We start from the raw sequence: 20,138 nt of genomic DNA on the forward strand, positions 1-20,138 counted from the left end.
CGGGCAATGAATCGAGGGCAGTTGATAACTTTGATGGTCATGTGAATGTGTTGCATATATAACAGCTGACCTTACAAGCAAAGAAATGAAATAAAGGTTGGTGAGGCCAGTAGGAGCTCTGAATAGAGATGCAGCATGCAAACAGACCCTTCGGCCCACTGAGGGCGGTGTGAATAGCAATCACCCGCACACCAGCACTATCCTACACTAAGGACAATTTACAGAAGCCAATTAACCTACAAACCTGCACGTCTCTGGAATGTGGGAGGAAACCGGAATACCCAGGGAAAACCCAAGTGGTCACAGTGAGGACATTCAAAGTCTCTATAAGCAGCACCCATAGTCAGGATTGAACCCATATCACTAGCGCTGTAAGTACAGAAAGGCAAAATTTTAGTGCAAGAATACTTCACCGAGGCAGTACACAAAGGGTCACCACCTTTCTGGCTCCATATTGTACCCTTCAAGTTTCCAGTTCTTAAAAGTATATAGTCTTATCTTTGGTCTTAAAGACCCGTTGTCCTGGCAGTAGCACTGGGGCGGTGTTCTAGAGGTCGGCTTGGCTTGGCAAGGAGTAACACAGTGGGCCAGGCAGCATCTCTGGAGAAAAGGAATAGGTGACGTAGAAGGGTCTCGACGCAAAATGCCACCTATTCCTTTTCTCCAGAGAAGCTGCCCGACCCATTGAGTTACTCCAGTAGTTTGTGGCCACCTTCGCAAGAATCAGCAATACTAGCTAACCAGACCATAATAATGCAAAACCAAAATTCGTAGTTCAACCAAAACAAAGTCTGTGGTAGATCATTGTTGCTGAGATAGGGCTGTGGGTAGTGTTGAGGAGAGGTTTCACAACATATCTCTTGTTGAGAAGCCAACCTCCTCCGGGCCAGTCAGCATCTCTGGAGAAAATGGATCGGTGACATTTCAGGTGGGAGCCGTTCTTCAGGCAGTAACAAAATCTCGCCTATCCATTTTCTGCAGAGATGCTGCCTGACCCACTGAGCCCAGCATGTTGTCTTTTTTTGTAAATCAGCATCTGCAGTTCTTTTCGCCACCCTGTGGTCTCCACATTTACGGAACTTTGTACGTGTACCTTTTGGTCCCTCTGTTCTACATAAGCACCCTGCCATTTCCTGTAGAAACCCTGGTGTGTCTAACAAAAATGTGATACCTTGCATTTAGCAGAATTACATTCCAGGTTATAATGAAGTTATTTAAACAGTAAATATTTGGTACACCTTGGATGTATCCTGCACAATATGTTTTGGAGATATTGCTAGAAGAATCCTTTACATGACCACTGTTTGCTGGTTATTTTGGCTTGCATTGTGATGGTCAACATTACTGATGTAAACATTATGCCTTACTGAACTGTGAGAAGAAATGCTAGTTGCAGTCATATTGCTAACACTATTAATTATGATGCCTAACCATGACTATTAACCGTAGCTACTATTAACTATGCTTGGTTGAATTGCATGTGTGAACCTTGCCCCCAACACACAACAAATCTATTCTGGTCCTCATAGTAATTCTTTTGTCAAATGCAAGTAAAACAGTTGTGGTTCCAGCAAATAATTAAGCTGGCAGATGTGAATATTAATATGTCAATATTTTTTACGTTCTATGCATGTTAATCTTAAGATAGCACAACTGTTCTTTTCATATTTTCACAACAGAAAAGACTGAAATACTTTCAATATTATGTTTGTGCCATTATTGGAATATGTGTCTTGGTGCCCAATGAATGTTTTTCTTTGTATTAATTAACACATACGTCCCCTTCCACCTATGTCCCTTCCTCCAGCTTTACAATTCACTCCTCTTCTCATCTTTTCTCATCTCTCCTTATATATTTCTGATCTTTGCCCAAACCCTCTCACCTATATCCTTGCCAGGCTTTGTCCTGCCCCACCGCTTTTCTAACTTTCTCCCCCCCCACTACAATCAGTCAGAAAAAGGGTCCCGACCTGAAACATTCACTATCCATAATCCATGTCCTCCAGAGATGCTGCCTGACCTGCTGAGTTACTCCAGTCCTTTTTTTACAAACCAGCTTCTGTAGTTCCTTGTGTCAACAAGAATATGTATTTTATAATATGGTGGACCCAACATTGTTTATATTTGCTTGATAGACTTCACTTTCCTTTTAACCATCTTTATGAAAATTGGTGTACTTTCAGCTATTCCTGCATTTTCAAATTTATATGAACTCTGCATTTTTATTGACAGAATATTTTGATGTCCAGAAGTTCTTAATTCGAATAATGTAAAGATTGGGTTGATTAATTTGATACTCTGTTGCAATCTATCACTAATGTGAATTGAACTAATCTTTAAAGGCATACGATACGATAGAACTTTATTTATCCCAGGAGGGAAATTAATCTGCCAAGTCATAAAAAATACATAAAACATGAAATTAAAATTAAGTAATCAAAATATAAGCTATTTTGAAAGATGCTCCATTTGATCAGCTGTGTAGGTCATCAATTCAGTGCTTTACTTGTTCTTATTATTTACTGTCAGAAATATTGATATTTGGATGTTTGTAATGGTCTTTCCTTAAATTTTCTGCACAGTAATCATGTATAAAGCTAGCATTTGATTGCAGTTTGTGCAAGTGTGCGTCTCTTGCATCATATTCTAAAAGAGGGTCCTGACCTGAAGCGTCACCTATCCATGTTTTCTAGAGATGCTTTCCTTTTATCTCATATTTTATGTGCTGTCTGTGGTATGTGTACAGCAAGTTGTGCATCAAATGAATCTTTTTTCACTCAAACTCAATTGCCAAGGCACTGAGTTCAACTAGAACGATTCCAAATGTTACATTATTGAAATATAATTGGCCAAGTTAAATAGTCAGCATTGGCATCCGCAGCAAAACGTATGCCAAATCAGTTGTAGTCTTCTCTCTGCTGGTGGAATTTGGCAAGACCAAATTTTTATAAACATGTGCAAGATCAGTAATTCCTGCAGAGCTCTGTGCAGCAGTTTCATCCGATTGAGAGAAAAAAAATAACATATAATCTTCATTATCCAGCTGCTATTGATTATCAAGGAAGTCAATTTTGAATTGAACTGAATTGAAAGTTGCAGCATGGAAACAGGCCCTGACGAGTCCACGCTGACCACCGATGACCCGTTCACACTGATTCTATGTAATCCCACTTTCTCTGACGGTCTATGCTGTGTATATAGTTTATTCTAACTCTACTCCCGTGATTGCATCATAGTTTTTGCTTTAGAGATACAGCATGGAAGCAGGTCCTTCATCCCACCGAGTCCACTCAAACCATCTATCACCCATCACACTAGTTCTATGTTATCTCACTTTCTTATCCACTTCCTACACATTCGGAAAGTTTACAGAGGACTAGTTAACCTACAAACCCACATGTGTTTGGGATGTGGGAGGAAACTGGAGCATCCGGAAGAAACCCGCGCGGGTACAGAGAGAACGTGCAAACTCCACACACAGACATGATTGAATGGTGGAATAGACTTCATAAGCTGAATGGCCTAATTCTGCTCCTAGAATTTATGAACACAGACAAAGTATGTTGTAAAATAAAGTAATAGTAAAATGATCAGACCATTTTTAGACTCCAATTTGTAATTCTGAGAATTCCTGCTTTTAGGTTAAATAAACTATGCAGCCGGTTATCTATCCAGAGGAAAACCCAGTTCATGCAAAGGCTGCATAATTACTGGATGTTGAAAAGGCAGTCACGGAACGGTGTGCCTTTACTTCGGCGATTGCATTCACATTTACAAACTCAAAGAAATGCAGAACAGGTAAAGCATTCTTCGATTCACTTACTGACGTAACAGCTTTTGCATATATTGGAAACTTTTTGAAAAATACCGTAGAAATAAGTGCATATAACATTACACACACGCTATTTAAAAAAACGCGCACATACACACAATATATAATATACATTCCATGCGTCTATCTATATTTTACTTTTAACTTCTGCATATAACAAGAATATTCCAAGGTTTCCTTGGTTTAAAAACAAATATCAATGTTACTATAAAGTTAAAGTTATTAATACAAATTGTCAACTGAACAAAATGCTCATATTTTATTATTTTGCATTGTTTTGATGGTTTTACAATATTCTTCAGAATATATATATATTCTGAAGAATATGTTGTGAAACACACATGTACATACAAACATACAAACATACATACATATAATGGTCCACTAGATTTTCTAGCAACTGGTGGTCTGGCCTCCCCTTTAACCCGGCCAAAATCCTCATCCGGAAATCCTCCTGAAAATGTGGTGCCTCGGCCGGGTGAGGCAGCCGATCTCAACCTCATTGGGACTTCTGCGCCAATTGGCAGGTGCCAAATTTGCCATGCCTGGTGGTGAACCTATATATGCTAGTCCAATATGCAAAACAGATAAAACCAAGGGTCCTTTAAAACCCGGAAAACTTTTTTGCAGTGGTGTGAATCCTACTATATGCACAGATTTTAACACTATATTTAATACAGTTAGATGTGGCCCTTGTGGCTAATTTGTGAGAAGGCAGGTTTGGTGGATGATCAGCCATGATCATATTGAATTGCAGAATGGCCTTCCCACCAATTTCAGTTTCTATGTGATTAACATTTGGTGGTTTCTGCTTTGCAGATTCCCTCACAGTTTCTTGCATTGACCTGCCATTCAACCACTTGCATTTCAGAATAGTGATGATCAATTGTTGGCTTTATCAATGTGCTCATGTATTTTGTTCACTTCGCAGAAAGAACAGGATGAAAAAACCAGTGCAGTAAAAGAGCAATTGAAATACTGGCAGAAACTGCGACATGATTTGGAAAGGGCTCGTCTGCTTGTCGAACTGATTCGCAAAAGAGAGAAGCTCAAGAGAGAAGAGGTGATTGATTTATTGTTGATACTGGGACACTGAAAATAGCTAGTGAGCATAACAGCTAATTAATGTGGTGCATAGGTTTTCACTGTGACTTTATTTACAACTATAATTATGGCATTGGTTCTTGGGTCCCAGCTGTTCGCAATGAATATCAACATTTTTGCCGTGGGACTTGAATTTCATATTTCCAAGTTTGTTAGTTGGTTTGATTTACTATTATTGCCTCGTGCACCGAGATGGTGAAAAGCTTTGTTTGCGTGCTATCCAGGCAAATAACACCCCATACATCAGTACATCAAGGTCGTGAAAAAGAGAAATAGAAACAAGAATGTAGTGTTACAGCTGCGGAGGAAGAACAAATAAAAAAATGTTCAAGGGCGTAACGAGATCAGAGGTTCATCCTGAGCATTCAAGGGTCTGATAACAGCGTGAAAGAAGCTGTTCATCAATCTGGTGGAAGGCTTTCTCAACCTTTTTGTATTTTCAGTCTGATGGGAGAGGGGAGAAGAGAGAATGACCAGAGTATAAGTGGTTCTTGATTATGTTGGCTGTTATGCCGAGACAATGTGAAATGCACATGGAGTCAATAAGCGAGTTCGGTATTCTGACTGCGCAGGCCCAGGTCAAAGGTCACTCGCTATAACCATTCTCCGCAGCTGTGGTGCTGTGTTTTGTGCAGGCCTGAGTTTTGTCCGTGGTTGGAATCGGGCCTGGGTCTCCGGCGCTGCGGGCGCTGTTGAGTTGCTGCTGGGCCGTCCTCTCCCGGGTGTCCCGTCCCTATCCGGGGTGGCGGCCCTGGACTTGCAGCCGGCGCGGGGTGGAAGCACTGGCTCCAGCTCAGCTCTGCCTGTACAGCCAGGTTGGCCAGCAGCCGGGGCGGGGGGGAAGAGGCGCTGGCTCCAGCGCTGGCTGCCCGGTGGGCAGGCGTAGTTGAGCTGGGGTTGCCGCTTCTCCGGGCTGGCTGTGGGCCTGGGGGCCGCTGCTCCGGGCGGGGATAGGATACTCGGTGGGGGGGGCGAGAGAATGGGAACAGTCCAGTGGCGGTTCGGCAGCGCTTGCGGGTTCTCGGGTTCGATCCTGGCTGCGGATGAGGCACGGGTCTGTGTGTGTGCAGCTGCCAAGAATGTCTCTCTGTCGGTCCAGTCTCCACCCCCCCCCCCCCCCCCCCCTTGTCTCCCACCCGCATCTCCCCCTCTATCTCGCTGTTATACCCCGCTACCTGGCACCCCCGTTCCTCAGATTAAAAATTTTTTTTACACAGAAATCATGAATAAAGATAAGAATTTATACACAGTTTATACAGTCAGTGTTTTGTTCGCTTTTTCTTTATAGCGAGTGACCTTTGACAAATCCCATGAATCCTTGCGTTTTTCGGAATACTGAACTCGCTTATTAGGGAGAGTCTGGTTTGCGTAGTGGACTGGGCGATGTTCACAACTGCAATCTCTTTCGGTCTTGGCTAGAGCCGTTGCCAAACCAAGCTCTGATGAATCCCAAAAGGATGCTTTCTATAAGGCATAGTAGAAATTGTTAAGAGCCATTGGAAACATGCTAAATTTCCTTAGCTCTCTGAGGAAGTAGTGTGAGAGAGCTTTCTTGATCGCAGCGTTAATGTGGTTAGACCAGGACAAATTGCCAGTTCAAGTCCACCACTAATTTTCTGGCAACTGGTGGCCCGGCCCGGCCCCCCTCTTTAATATAGACAAATTTCGTCCCCCCAAGAAGACCCCTGAAAATGTGCCCCCTAGGTGAGGCAACTAATCTCAACCTCATAGAGGCTTCCTCGCAGATCAGTGGGTTGAATTTGCCCCCAGAGGCTGGGGTCCTGGAACTCCGGCCCGGCCCGGCCGGAGCCGCAGACCCGTTCCCATAGCTGACTTCCGTGGCTGACTTTGTGGTGGTTCCACCAAGGCCGTGACCTCTGTTGTTCCGGCAAAACGGATAATCCAACAAGGCTCTGGAACCAAGGGTGCCGGAAAATCGGTGGTGGACCTGTAATATTTACACCGGGGTAACTAGAAAATGTAACCATCTCCACATCAGCACCATTCTTAAAGACTGGAGCATGTACTCTACCTTTGTTCCTGAAGTCAGTGACCAGTTCCTTCCGTTTGCAGACAGTAAGGTAGAGGTTATTGCCTTTGACACCACACAACTAAGCTTCCTATACGTCGTTATTTGAGATCTGGGCCACTAGGGTGATGCCATCTGCAACCTATTTAATCCTATTTACCAAACACCAACTTGTCCAGATTCCTTTTTTTTAGTTGCTCATTTCCGAATTTTTCAATTTCTTTCCATGTTCTCTTTTGTCCTCAGCTCTAAATCGCTCACATGGGAATTTCTCCCCTCAATTTGAACCAAACGATAACTAGCTGGCGATCATTTGCCGTGTCAGCCCAATTTAGTTTGCAGTCAACTTTTGCCGCTGCTGACTTAGCAATTTTTAACGCACTTCCGAAGTTTGCCTTTTGTTCCACACCTTCCTGCCTCGGTGAGCCATTTGTTTGTGTACCACATTATTAGTAACTTTCTGATACAGAAAGTATGTTGTTGTTAAGATACGCAAAGAGTTGGCTTTAGTTGCTGTGCAGATTATTTTTTAGTCGAGTGCTTCTGAACCATGAGAATGATGGAATCCAGACTCCATATAACATCGATTTGTTCAGAATACCTGCCTTTGAAATGCAGTTTTCTTCTGTACATGTGAGAACACACCATATTCTGACATTATAAAAAAAACTGGTGGCAATTCTTCTTTCTTCATTTTGACATTGAGTGGATTAACTTATTGGTTGACATTCCACAGGTCAAAGTTCAGCAAGTTGCGTTGGAATTACAACTTACACCATTTATTGTCTTCTTAAGACAAATTTTGGATCAACTTCAAGAAAGAGATCAAGCAAATATATTTGATCAACCTGTAAGCCTCAAAGAGGTAAGGCTTTGCCTGCTAGTATGTGGATCACATAATCTTATTACCTGAATAAATATCTATTTCTTGGAGCACAGGAGGATATGGGTGTTCAAACATAGAAACATAGAAAATAGGTGCAGGAGGAGGCCATTCGGCCCTTCGAGCCAGCACCGCCATTCATTGTGATCATGGCTGATCGTCCCCTATCAATAACCAGCCTTCTCCCCATGTCCATTGACTCCACTAGCCCCTAGAGTTCTATCTAACTTCTCTTAAATCCATCCAGTGACTTGGATTCCACTACCCTCTGTGGCAGGGAATTCCATAAATTCACAAATCTCTGGGTGAAAAAGTTTTTTCTCCCCTCAGTCTTAAATGACCTCCCCTTTATTCAGACTGTGACCCCTGGTTCTGGACTCGCCCAACATTGGGAACATTTTTCCTGCATCTAGCTTGCCCAATCATTTTATAATTTTATATGTTTCTATAAGATTCCCCCTCATCCTTCTAAACTCTAGTGAATACAAGCCTACTAAACTCCAGTGAATACAAGCATACTAAACTCCAGTGAATACAAGCCTAATAGAGGTCTAATAGAGGTGTGCAAAATCAAGAGAGGAATAGATTGGGTAAACGCACAGTCTCTTGCCTAGAGTAGGGAATCGAGAACCAGTGGATATAGGTTTAAGGTGAGGGGGAAACGATTTAATAGGAACATGAAGGGTAGTTTTTTCCCACAAACAGTGGTGGGTGTATGGAACTACTGCCAGAAGAGGTAGTTAAGGCAGGCACGATTACAACATATAAGAAACATTTAGACAGGTACATGGTTAGGATAGGTTTAGAGGGATATGGGCCAAACGCAGGCAGGTGGGATTAGTGTAGATGGGGCAGATTAGGCCGAACGGCTTGTTTCCACGTCTGACACTAAATAAATTGAATAACTTCCAAATGAGAACAATTAATTTGCATTTTGTATATTTAAATTCTGCTTAATAATTTTGAATTAAATAAACTTAGACTGTGCTCCAATAACATATGAAGTATGGTGCCTCAATATCTCCTTTTCAATATTGACCTCTGGCACCATGCGTTGTGGTTGAACTGATATCCCTGTGAATATTGTACCAGGACCATTGTAAGTTTTTCTAATCAAGTTATTTGTATAGGGGCAGTCTGGGGGCAGCAAAGCGGTAGAGCTGTTGCCTCACAGCCGCAGAGATACGGATTCAATCTTGTGCTTAAGGGTGCTAATCTGTGCGGAGATTGGACGATCCCCTGTGACTGCGTGGGTTTTCTCCTGGTGCTCCACTTTCCTCCCACAATCCAAACCCATGCAGCTTTGTAGGGTAATTGGCATTTGTAAAATACCCGTAGTGTGTAGGATGAGAAAGTGGGATTACGTAGTGTACGGGTGATCAGTGGTAGGTGTGGACTCAGTGAAGCAAAGGCCCTGTTTCTGTGCTGCATCTCTCAACTAAACTAAACTGTCTGCAGAAAATTAACAAAAGCATAACGCCCAGAATCTAAAGGGCCTGTTCCACTTGGGCAACCTAATTCGCGAGTTCTGGTGAGTTTGCCATGGTCGACTCATACTCGCAGCATGGTCGACATGAGGTCGTAGGAGGTCTTCGTAACTCTTCTTCATGCTCGAGAGTGGTCTCTGTGTACTCGAGGCCTCAGCTACGTCGCGGCGTTTATTTCAATATGTTAAAAAATGCCCGCGAGTAAAAAAAGGTTGCCATGGAAAATATCGACACTTTTTTTACTCGTAGGTTTGGTCGTAGTAGGTCGGCATGTTAGTCATTGGTAATCAAGTGTAGTCGAAGGTAGTCGTAGATAGTCTTCATCATAGTCGAAGGGAGGTCGAAGGAGATCGATGGAGGTCGTTTTCACTCTCGGTGTCCAATTTTCCCGAAGTTAGTCGAAGCTGGACTTCAACATAGTTGAAGGAGGTCTTCTTACATGTCATTTTTTCAAACTCTTCTAAACTCACCAATTAGGTCGCCTAAATGGGACAGCCCCTTAAAGCAAATCCTGGTAAGTTGGGGAAATAGAAAGGAAAGAACGGGTAGCAAAGAATTACATCAGGGGAATGTGGAAGAAACAAGCAGCGGATGTTAAAATCAATAAAAAATACTTAATTGATTTAATTTATCAGCTGATCATTGCAAGGAACAAGGCGAGTCCCTTTATAATAGATAACAATATGTTAAATGCAAATCAGAAAAGGGCTGAAGCGCTAAAGCAATGAATAAGTCCATGGCAGGAGTCAAATTTGTGGTCACTGATACTTTATCCAAAATATAGAGGTGAGAAAGTGAGGTGTGAAATGGCGGAGAGCTCGGAATGTCTGTGATAGGGTGCAGACCAAAGTTGTCATGGTAACGGTTACTATTAACAACTGACAAGTGGACGTAAAAGAGAAAAAAATCTCTCCCCTGCAAGTTAAACATGGTTATTTCCTCACTTTTCCGGTCAGTCTTTGACCCGAAACACCAACTCCGTTTCTCCTCACAGATGTTGCCTGACTGGCTGAGTGCTAACAGCATTTTCTACGTTAGTCCTGCGCAAACCAGTGCTGTTTATCTTCGACTTCACAATGTTTGCTGTTACGTAGGATTTCAAATTATTAAAGGCAACCAATGGGGCAGGGGTGTAGCCCAAAACTAGATTTCTACTCCTATTTAGAAAACTATTTTAATTACACTTTATAGATGTTCGTTTTGACAAAATGAAGGAGTTTGCAGGTTTTCTGTGTTTTAACAAAAAAAGGTAGTGTGGGCACATTTGGAATCTGTGCTTAGGTAGATCTGAGTTTCGGTGTACAGTTCGCGAACTACTGGGGCTGCTAGTGATTGGAGATAGATACTCAACTTTGTTCCATCTGAAATAGTCATCAAATAAAAAATAATAATCTCATTGTTAGAGAACATAGATCAGCACAGCACAGGAACACACCCTTTGGCCCATTGTCTCCATGCCAAGATAAACTAATCTCACCTGCCTGTACATGTACCGCTGTAACTATCCCTTCACTCCCTGCAAATCCATGTGCCTATGTAAAATCCTCTTCTTTGCCACGATCGCATGTACATGTTGTTCTGTTCATTCATTATAATCTGTGTCAATGAAGTAACTAATATTATTGAATGTATGGAACTTTGGGTCTTTTCATTTTTAAGGTCCTTCACCTGGTAATGAATTTAAGTCTGAAGAAGGGTCTCGCCTGAAACATCACCCATCCTTTTTCTCCAGAGATGCTGCCTGACCCGCTGAGTTGCTCCAGCACTTTGTGTCTATCTTCGGTATAAACCAGCATCTGCAGTTCCTTTCTACACAATAAATTTAACTTCATCTGATCAAGTTTAAAAAGAAATTGACAAGTAGACCATAAAGAATTTCATTATTAAGTGACTGTGAAGGGTGAGACTCTATAATTGATTGTATTGTTTTGGGAGAAGTGAACAAGATGTTATCCTTCCCTTTATTAAGGTTAATGAGATGTTAACTTATTATTGATTCTTTTGTTTCATAAGGTTCCAGATTATTTAGAGTTTATTGCACATCCTATGGACTTTTCCACCATGAGGAGAAAACTCGAAACTCACTGTTACAAAACCCTTGATGAGTTTGAAAAGGATTTCAATCTGGTTATAAACAATTGTATGAAGTATAATGCCAAGGAAACCATATTCTACCGAGCAGCAGTAAGATTGAGAGACATTGGAGGTTCCATATTAAGATGTGCACGTCGCCAAGCTGATAACATTGGGTATGACCATGACACTGGAATGCATCTACCCGAATCACCAAGTCTGGCAAACTTCTACCGTTTTTCTTGGGAGGAAGGTAGGTCTCATAACAGCATGGATTGGTGTGGAAACCTTTTATATTGCACGATATATTTCTAACCAAATATTTTTCTAACCAAATACCAAGATTATTTTAATGAATTAAAAAAAATAGAAAATTATCCCACTGTGCCATACTGATTATGCATTTGCTTATAGCAATACAGTGCATTCAGAAACTATTCAGACCCCTTCACTTTTTCCACAATTTGTTACATTATTGCCTTATTCTAAAATTGATTAAATTAATTTTTATTATCATCAATCTACGCACAATACCCCATAATAAAAAAGCGAAAACAGGTGTTTAGAAATTTTTGCAAAGTAATTAAAAATAAATAACTGAAATATCACATTTACATAAGTATTCAGACCCATTACTCAGTACTTTGTTGAGGCACCTTTCGCAGCGATTACAGCCTCAAGTCTTCTTGGGTATGAAGCTACAAGCTTGGCACACCTGTATTTGGGTAATATCTCCCATTTCTCTGCAGATCCTCTCAAGCTCTATCAGGTTGGATGGGGAGCGTCGATGCACAGCTTTCTTCAGGTCCATTCAGAGATGTCCTATCGGGTTCAAGTCCGGGCTCTAGCTGGGCCACTCAAGGACATTCACAGACTTGTCAGGAAGCCACTCCTGCATTGTCTTGCTGTGTGCTTAGGGTCGTTGTCCTGTTGGAAGGTGAAGCTCCGCCCCAGTCTGAGGTCCAGAATGTTCTGGAGCAGGTTTTCAACAAGGATCTCTTTGTACTTTGCTCCGTTCATCTTTCCCTCGATCCTGACTAGTCTCCCAGTTCCTGCCGCTGAAAAACATCCCCACAGCATGATGCTGCCACCACCATGCTTCACCGTAGGTATGGTATTGGCCAGGTGATGAGCGGTGCCTGGTTTTCTCCAGACATGACACTTGGCATTCAAGCCTAAGAGTTCAATCTTGGTATCATCAGACCAGAGAATCTTGTTTCTCGGTCTGAGAGTCCTTTAAGTGCCCTTTGGCAAACTCCAAGCAGGCTATCATGTGCCTTTTACTGAGGAGTGGCTTCCATCTGGCCACTCTGCCATAAAGCACTGATTGGTGGAGTGCTGCAGATATAGTTGTCCTTCTGGAAGGTTCTCCCATCTCCACAGAGGAACTCTGGAGCTCTGCCATCGGGTTCTTGGTCTCCTCCCTACCAAGGCCCCGATTGCTCAGTTTGATCGGGCGGCCAGCTCTATGAAGGGTCCTGGTGGTTCCAAAATTCCTCCATTTAAGAATGACGGAGGCCACTGTGCTCTTCGGGACCTGCAATGCTGCAGAAATTGTTTTATACCCTTCCCCGGCACAATCCTGTCTCGGAGGTCTATGGACAATTCCTTCGTCATCATGGCTTGGTTTTTGCTCAGACATGCTCTGTCAACAGTGGGACCTTATATAGACAGGTGTGTGCCTTCCCAAATCATGGCCAATCAATTTAATTTACCATTGGTGGACTCCAATCAAGTTGTAGAAACATCTCAAGGATAATCAATGGAAACAGGATGAACCTCAGCTCAATTTTGAGTGTTATAGCAAAGGGTCTGAATACTTATGTATTCAGTTATTTCTTTTTAATTACTTTGCAAAAATTTCTCAACACCTGTTTTCACTTCTTCATTCTGGGATATTGTGTGTAGATTGATGATAAAAAAAAAAGAATGTAATCCATTTTAAAATAAGGCTGAAACGTAACAACGTGTGGAAAAAGTGAAGGGGTGTGAATACTTTCTGAATGCACTGTAAGTCTTACATTATATTGAGTTTGGTTTATTTATTATTGTCACATGTACTGAGGTACAGTGGTAAGCTTTTGTTTATGTGCTAGCCAGTCAAAGAAGAATGATTTGAATGCATGAATGACAACAATCAAAAACTGAATGGTTCCTTAAACAGGGTGGCAGGATGCTGATAAGCCTCAGATACAAAAAATATATTTTTTAGAAATTTCAATGAACAAATAAATGGAAATGCCAAGTTAAGATATGAGAATTTTGGGGTACAGTAGTTGAAATAACAATGACAGAAACATTTAATATTTTGGGTTGCATGTAAAATAGTTCTATTGAGATAAATGCATTAAAGGTATTCTATTTCTAATTTTTTTTAAGCAGCACTGTGGCACAGCTGGTAGAGCTGCTGCCTCACATCGCCAGAGACCCAGGTTTGATCCTGACTTTAGGTGCTGTCTGTGTGGAGTTTGCATGCTCTCCCTGTGACCTTGTGGGTTTCCATTAGGTGATCTAGTCCCCCCCCCCCTCACCCCCCATATCCTAAGGACTTAAATCTTTGTAGGTTAATTTGCTTCTTAAAATTGCCCCATGTGTGTAGGAAGTGGATGCGAAAGTGGGATAACATAGAACTGGTGTGAACAGGTGATTGATGATCATCGTGGACTCGGTGGGCCGAAAGGCCTGTTTACATGCTGTATCTCTAAACTCTAAACTCAGTGAAGAAATGTCCTGAAATGTTACATAATCCATGTCTTCCAGAGATGGTGTCTGACCCACTGTGTTACTCCAGCACTTTGTGGCTTTTTTTTTGTAAACCAGCACCTGAAGTTTCTTTTGAAACAAAGTGCATTGGAGCAAGATGAGATAGACTTTCACTTTATTTATGTATCATAGGGTAAATATAATTTAGTCACGCTAATAAAGGGAAGAGGTCAGAAACAAAAACAGGCCCTTCGGTCCACCATGTCCATGCCAACAATAAAGAATATCTATATTATTCCCATTTACCAGCACTTGGTAATATTTTAAAATACTAATTCAGACCATCTTTTAAATTTTCAGGACAATGTCAATTTTGAGTGAAGTGCATTTGTATCAATGATATATATTCTGTATAATGCTGTTAAATATTTATGTTACCTCACGTTATGCATTTTATTAATTATTTTCATGATTATAGTGGCTTTAATGTGATGCTTAAAGTAATTTCATTTTATGTTTAATTCTTAACTCAAACCTAAGTTAAAAGCAATATCTACTGTTGATCGCCAGTAATTGTGGGATCATTTCTGGTGCGTTATGTTTTTCAGTGGACAACATGCTGATACCGGAGAACAGAGCCCACTTGTCACTAGAGGACCAGCTGAAGGGGTTGCTGGATAAGTTGGACATTACATGCACCATGAAGTCGAGTGGAGCACGGTCAAAACGAGTGAGATTGCTGAGGAGAGAGATCAACAGCATCAGGCATAAACTGGCCCAGCAGCGACATCTGCATAACGGCAACTGCTCTGAATTGTCGAAGGAGGATAATGAGAAGCCACTGGTTGAAGGCCATGAGGAATGCACTGAAAGAGGTGTGGTGTATTCTCTTTACATACGTAAACATGGCTCTTTTAAGAGTCAGACTTGCCAAAAGCTCACATGCACACCAATGCCAAGAATTATACTCTGCACTCTATTTTCCCCATTGTTCTATCCATTGTACGGGTTTGGCTTGATTTTATTTATGTATTGCTATATTTAAGAGGGAGTTAGATGTGGCCCTTGTGGCTAAAGGGATCAGGGGGTATGGAGAGAAGGCAGGAACAGGATACTGAGTTGGATGATCAGCCATGATCATATTGAATGGGGGTGCAGGCTCGAAGGGCCGAATGGCCTACTCCTGCACCTATTTTCTATGTTTCTATGTATGGTTTATTTATATCTACTATCATCCAATACAATCACTTTTAAATCTTTCTTCAACCGGTAAGTATAGAACCCCCTTACTCTTTATCTAATATAGCTGAGTTTGGCTTGATTGTATTTTTTGTATGGTATATCTGATCAAATTGGTTAGCATGTAAAACAATTTTTTTCACTGTACCCCAGTACATGTGACAATGATGAATGTAAACCTAAGCTTAAAGTGTACCATTTTCAGGGATTTTCCTGAACATCTAGTCAGCAAATAACTTAGATTTTCATCAGTACTGACTTCCTTTGATTGAAGTGGAGAAGGTTCCAGAGTTGGTGGAGATACTGAAACACTGCCTGTTTGTTTGGAATTTCTGTAACAAACCTCCCATGCACAGAAATCCTGAAATCCCTTTCAGAATATAAGGAGGGAAAATTCAAATGGCTGTCATCTCTTGTCGGTCCCTTCTTCAGACTGGGTCTAAAGGTTCAAAGGTTATTTTATTGGTCACATACACCTAGGTGTAGTGAAATGCTTCTTGCCAATGCAGCACATAAAGAAAGAATACAGACATAGCATTAATAAGAGATTTAAACATAACAACATCCCCCCACAATGGTTCCCATTATGAGGGAAGGCACAAAGTCCAGTCCCCATCCCATGTCCACTCATAGTCGGGCCTATTGAGGCCTCCACAGTTGCCTTTACGGAGGCCCGATGTTCCAGGCCGTCCTCGCCGGGTGATGGTGCTCCTGCTTCGGGGGAATCCTCTCAGCGGCATGGTAACCCTGGAACGGCCGCTTCCATTACCGGAGACCGCGGCTTCCGAAGCCAACAAGGCCGTGCCGGACGGAGCTCCACCACTGGCGATCTCGGCGAGAGATCCCAGGCTCCCGATGTAAAGTTCAGCGCCGCCACCCGCGGCTGGCCGCTCCACAGACCCGCAGCTCCGTGATGTTTTTCTCGGCGGTCTCAGCATACCGGAGTTCCAACGCGGCGACCCGGGCAAGGCATCGCTTGCTCCGCAAAAGCGCTCCAGCGCTGTGCCGCCACTGAAGCCGATGTACTGGGCGGTCCCCTCAGGAAATGTCGCTCCAGGCCCGCCGGTAGGCCGCGAGGGCGGGTTGAAAGTGCAGCCCGGAGAAAAGCTGCCTCTCCGACCAGGTAGGGACCCTGAAAAGTAGTTTCCCCCTTCCTCCCCCCCCACCCCCCACATAAAAAAGACGAACTCCAAAAACAAAACACTAAAACTCACTAAAAAAAAAAAAAAAGAGTGAAAGACGAACAGCTGCAGGCTGGGCAGCCATACCACACAGGACGGCGCCCCCTAAAGAAGAGTCCCGATCCGAAACGTCATCTATCGTTTTTCTCCAGAGATGCTGCCTGATCCGCTGACATATTCCAGCTATTTATCTTTGACATAAACCAGTATCTGCAATTCTTTGTTTCTACAGAATACCATTGATAATGCCTGGAATTGACTTTTGAGTAAGCAACAATAGTTCTGGCGTAATGTTTGAAACAAAAACTTAGTCCATTCATTTTAGATTATTTCTTTGCAGTGGAACGAGGTAAGGTTAGGTGTAGGTTTAGTATTGTCACATGTACCAGGTAGAGTGAAAAGCTTTGTTTTGCATGCTATCCGAACAGATCATATAATACAATACATAAATATAATCAAATCAAACTCGAGTACAATAGGTAGAGCAAAGGGGAAGATACACCATGCATTTTTCATAAGCAAATGAGTAGGGTATTCAACCACTTTACCGAGATTTCTGGATCTATATGTGCTTAAAGTTTACTTGTTGAACAGCTTTGGAATAGAGACAATGTGATCTGTGCTTTTGATTCATGTTGGAGCAACAAATAGTTCTTAATCATTATAAATAGATGCACTTAAAAATAATACTTTAATAAATATATATTAAAGACCGGCTCTTTAATGTTAGTAATAGTGAAGGGTAAGAAATAACTAACACTTAACCTAAGTAATCGGGCATTTTTAAAGTGGAGATTGACAGGTTCTTGATTAGTAAGGGTGTCAAGAGTTATGGGGAGAAGGCAGGAGAATGGAGTTGAGAGGGAAAGATGGATCAACCGTGATTGAATGACGGAATAGACTTGATGGGCCGAATGGCCTAATTCTGCTCCTGTAACACATGATTTGATTTGATGTCAAGATCAAGATAGGAAATATCTTAAGAGTTAGATAAGGAAAGAAAGAAACATGAAGACAATAAATTGGTAGAAGCAAGAGCTTTGTGGATTTTAAATTGTAGTTAGCCTGCAAGTAAAAGGAAACCTAAGGTTTTCATTTCTACCTTCTATAATGAGCAAACTACCATGGCTGTTTGGCATTTCAAGTGTCAAGTTAAACATATTTCTATGATACAGGAGGGACATGGTTATATTTTGAAGTTTGCAATGACTGTAAACAGCAGCCTGGCATATGCATAGTTGTCTTTTCTGCACAAATTATAGAAAATACTACGTCCGAAAGGAACATTTCTGAATTTTAAGTATTACTAGATATATATTTTTTGGTCCAATATTATATATTTTTCTTTAATTCTTGTTACTGATATCAGGGTTATTTTGACAATATTTGGAAAATATCCCTGATAATATAAACAAATGCAAATATTTAAAGTATTTAAGAAGGAACTGCAGATGCTGGAAAATCGAAGGTACACAAAAAAACTGGAGAAACTCAGCGTGTGCAGCAGCATATATGGAGCGAAGGAAATAGGCAACGTTTCGGGCCAAAACCCTTCTTTTCTGAAAACCCTGTCTATTTCCTTCGCTCCATATATGCTGCTGCACACGCTGAGTTTCTCCAGTTTTTTTGTGTACCTGCAAATATTTAAAGATTGACTAAACTTGAGAAAGTTGACACAAACAACTACAGATGCTGATTTCACAAAAAGAGACACGAAAGTGCTGGATTGACTCAGCAGATCAGGCAGCATCTCTGGAAGACATGCGTAGGTGACGATTCGGGTGGTTCCCATTCTTCAGACTGATTGTAGATTGGGGGAACACAGCTGGAATGGAGGTGTGGGGGTGGGACATGGTCTTTCAAGTGATAGGTGAATACAGGTGAGGGACATTTTTTATTAAATAGTTGAACAAAGGCCAGATATGCAAAGACAAAAGGTATTTGCATGTCATAAGAGTAGAATGAGGCCATTCGACTCTCGAGTCTATTCCACCATTCAAACATGGTTGATTCATCTTTTCCTCTCAACCTCATTCTCCTGTCCACTTCCCAGAAAGAATGAGAGAAGATGCGTGAAATGTGAAGCCAGAGGAAGGAATATAGGTGGGAGGGGACAGGGTGAAGGGGAAGCTGAAGGCGAGAAACGGGACATGGCGGAAAAGGGGGGGGAACAGTAGGGGGGGGGAGGGATGTGTTGTAAAGAGTTAACTAAAATTGGAGAATTCAATGTTCACACTGTTGGGTTGTAAACTACCCAAGTAGAATATGTAGTGTTTTTAGACTTTAAACTTTAGAGACACAGGCCCTTTGGCCCACCGAATCCACGCCGACCAGCGACAGACACCCCATAAACAACACTTTACTACACACTAGGAACAATTTTACAACTTATCAAAGCCAATTAACCTACAAACCTGTACATCTTTGCAATGTGGGAGGAAACCAGAGCACCTGGAGAAACATACCCGGTCACGGGGAGAATGTACAAACTCCCGGTGACCGTGTGGGTTTTTCCCAGGTACATACAACACCCGTAGTCACTGCTGCACCACTGGGCCATCCTGTTTTTTTTCAGTTTGCATGTTTATACTCTTATTCTTCTTCCTACAGAGGATTCGAAATCTTCACTCCCACCAACATTGGAGCCTACAGGGCCGGCACCTTTACCCTCAGACTCTGAAACCCACACGGACCCTCCTACCCTCAAACCCGTGAGCGAGAGCAGGGTACAAAGCAGACTGCACAAACGGATTAAATCCGACAGTGATGTTCTGAGCAGAAAAACACTACAAAACGAAGCCCTTGGTGCTCACACTCTGCAGCGGCTGCTGAGCGATAGCGGAGTGAACGGTCTCGCTCTTCCTACCTCAGACTCTTCGGCGCAGTCCGTCAACGAAGTGGGCAGGCGCACGTCTGTCCTCTTCCGGAAGGCCAAAAACGGAGCAAAGTTACAGAAGGGCTGCGGCCAGCCCTTGGAGAACGGAGACAGTCAGCACCAAGCAGAACAATTGGCACTGAATACTGCACCGGGGACACTATCAAAACTGCAGAGTTTGCGCAAGTCAAGAAAACGACCCCAAAGCTTGAGCTGCAGTTCGGACAGTGAGAGTGAGAAATCTCCCTGCACTCCAGCAGAGCTAGGTAAACCCTCTTCATGGTCTTTTACACGATCAACGTTCTTTGTCAACAGATCACAAGATGTAAGAGCAGAATTAGCCATTTGACCCATCGGGTCTGCTCTGCCACTCACTCACAGCTGATCCATTTTTTTCTCTCAAACCCATTCTCACGCCTTTACCCGGCAACCTTTGACGCCCTTACTATTCAAGAACCTATCACTCGTCGCGTTAAAAATATCCATTGACTTGGCCTCCACAGTTGCCTGTGGCAATGAATTCCACGGATTCACCACCCTCTGGCTAAAGAAATTCTTCCTCATCCCCATTTTAAAGGAATATCTTTTTATTCTGGTCGATACGATATTGGCGTTTAAGAGGCTTTCAAAAAGGTACTTGGAAATGCAGGGAATAGAGAGATATGGATCATGAACAGGCAGATGAGATCAGTACTTGGCATCAGGTCTTTGGCACAGACATTGTGGGCCGAA

The 20,138-nt window shown here is 42.2% G+C and overlaps 1 protein-coding gene across 2 annotated transcripts in view; it reads left to right on the top strand.

The window, feature by feature from the left end:
* brpf3b (bromodomain and PHD finger containing, 3b) overlaps positions 1-20,138 on the top strand; it is a 57,934-nt gene that overhangs the window by 28,880 nt on the left and 8,916 nt on the right. For both annotated transcript variants that reach the window (XM_055654605.1, XM_055654606.1), the window contains exons 3-8: positions 3,642-3,798; positions 4,764-4,895; positions 7,702-7,830; positions 11,349-11,661; positions 14,720-14,986; positions 19,142-19,672. In XM_055654605.1, coding sequence (XP_055510580.1) covers positions 3,642-3,798; positions 4,764-4,895; positions 7,702-7,830; positions 11,349-11,661; positions 14,720-14,986; positions 19,142-19,672 — 1,529 coding nt within the window. The remainder of the gene's footprint in view (positions 1-3,641; positions 3,799-4,763; positions 4,896-7,701; positions 7,831-11,348; positions 11,662-14,719; positions 14,987-19,141; positions 19,673-20,138) is intronic.

This window comes from Leucoraja erinacea, chromosome 24 (genome assembly GCF_028641065.1).
Source record: "Leucoraja erinacea ecotype New England chromosome 24, Leri_hhj_1, whole genome shotgun sequence".
In the NCBI taxonomy this organism is placed as follows: domain Eukaryota; kingdom Metazoa; phylum Chordata; class Chondrichthyes; order Rajiformes; family Rajidae; genus Leucoraja; species Leucoraja erinaceus.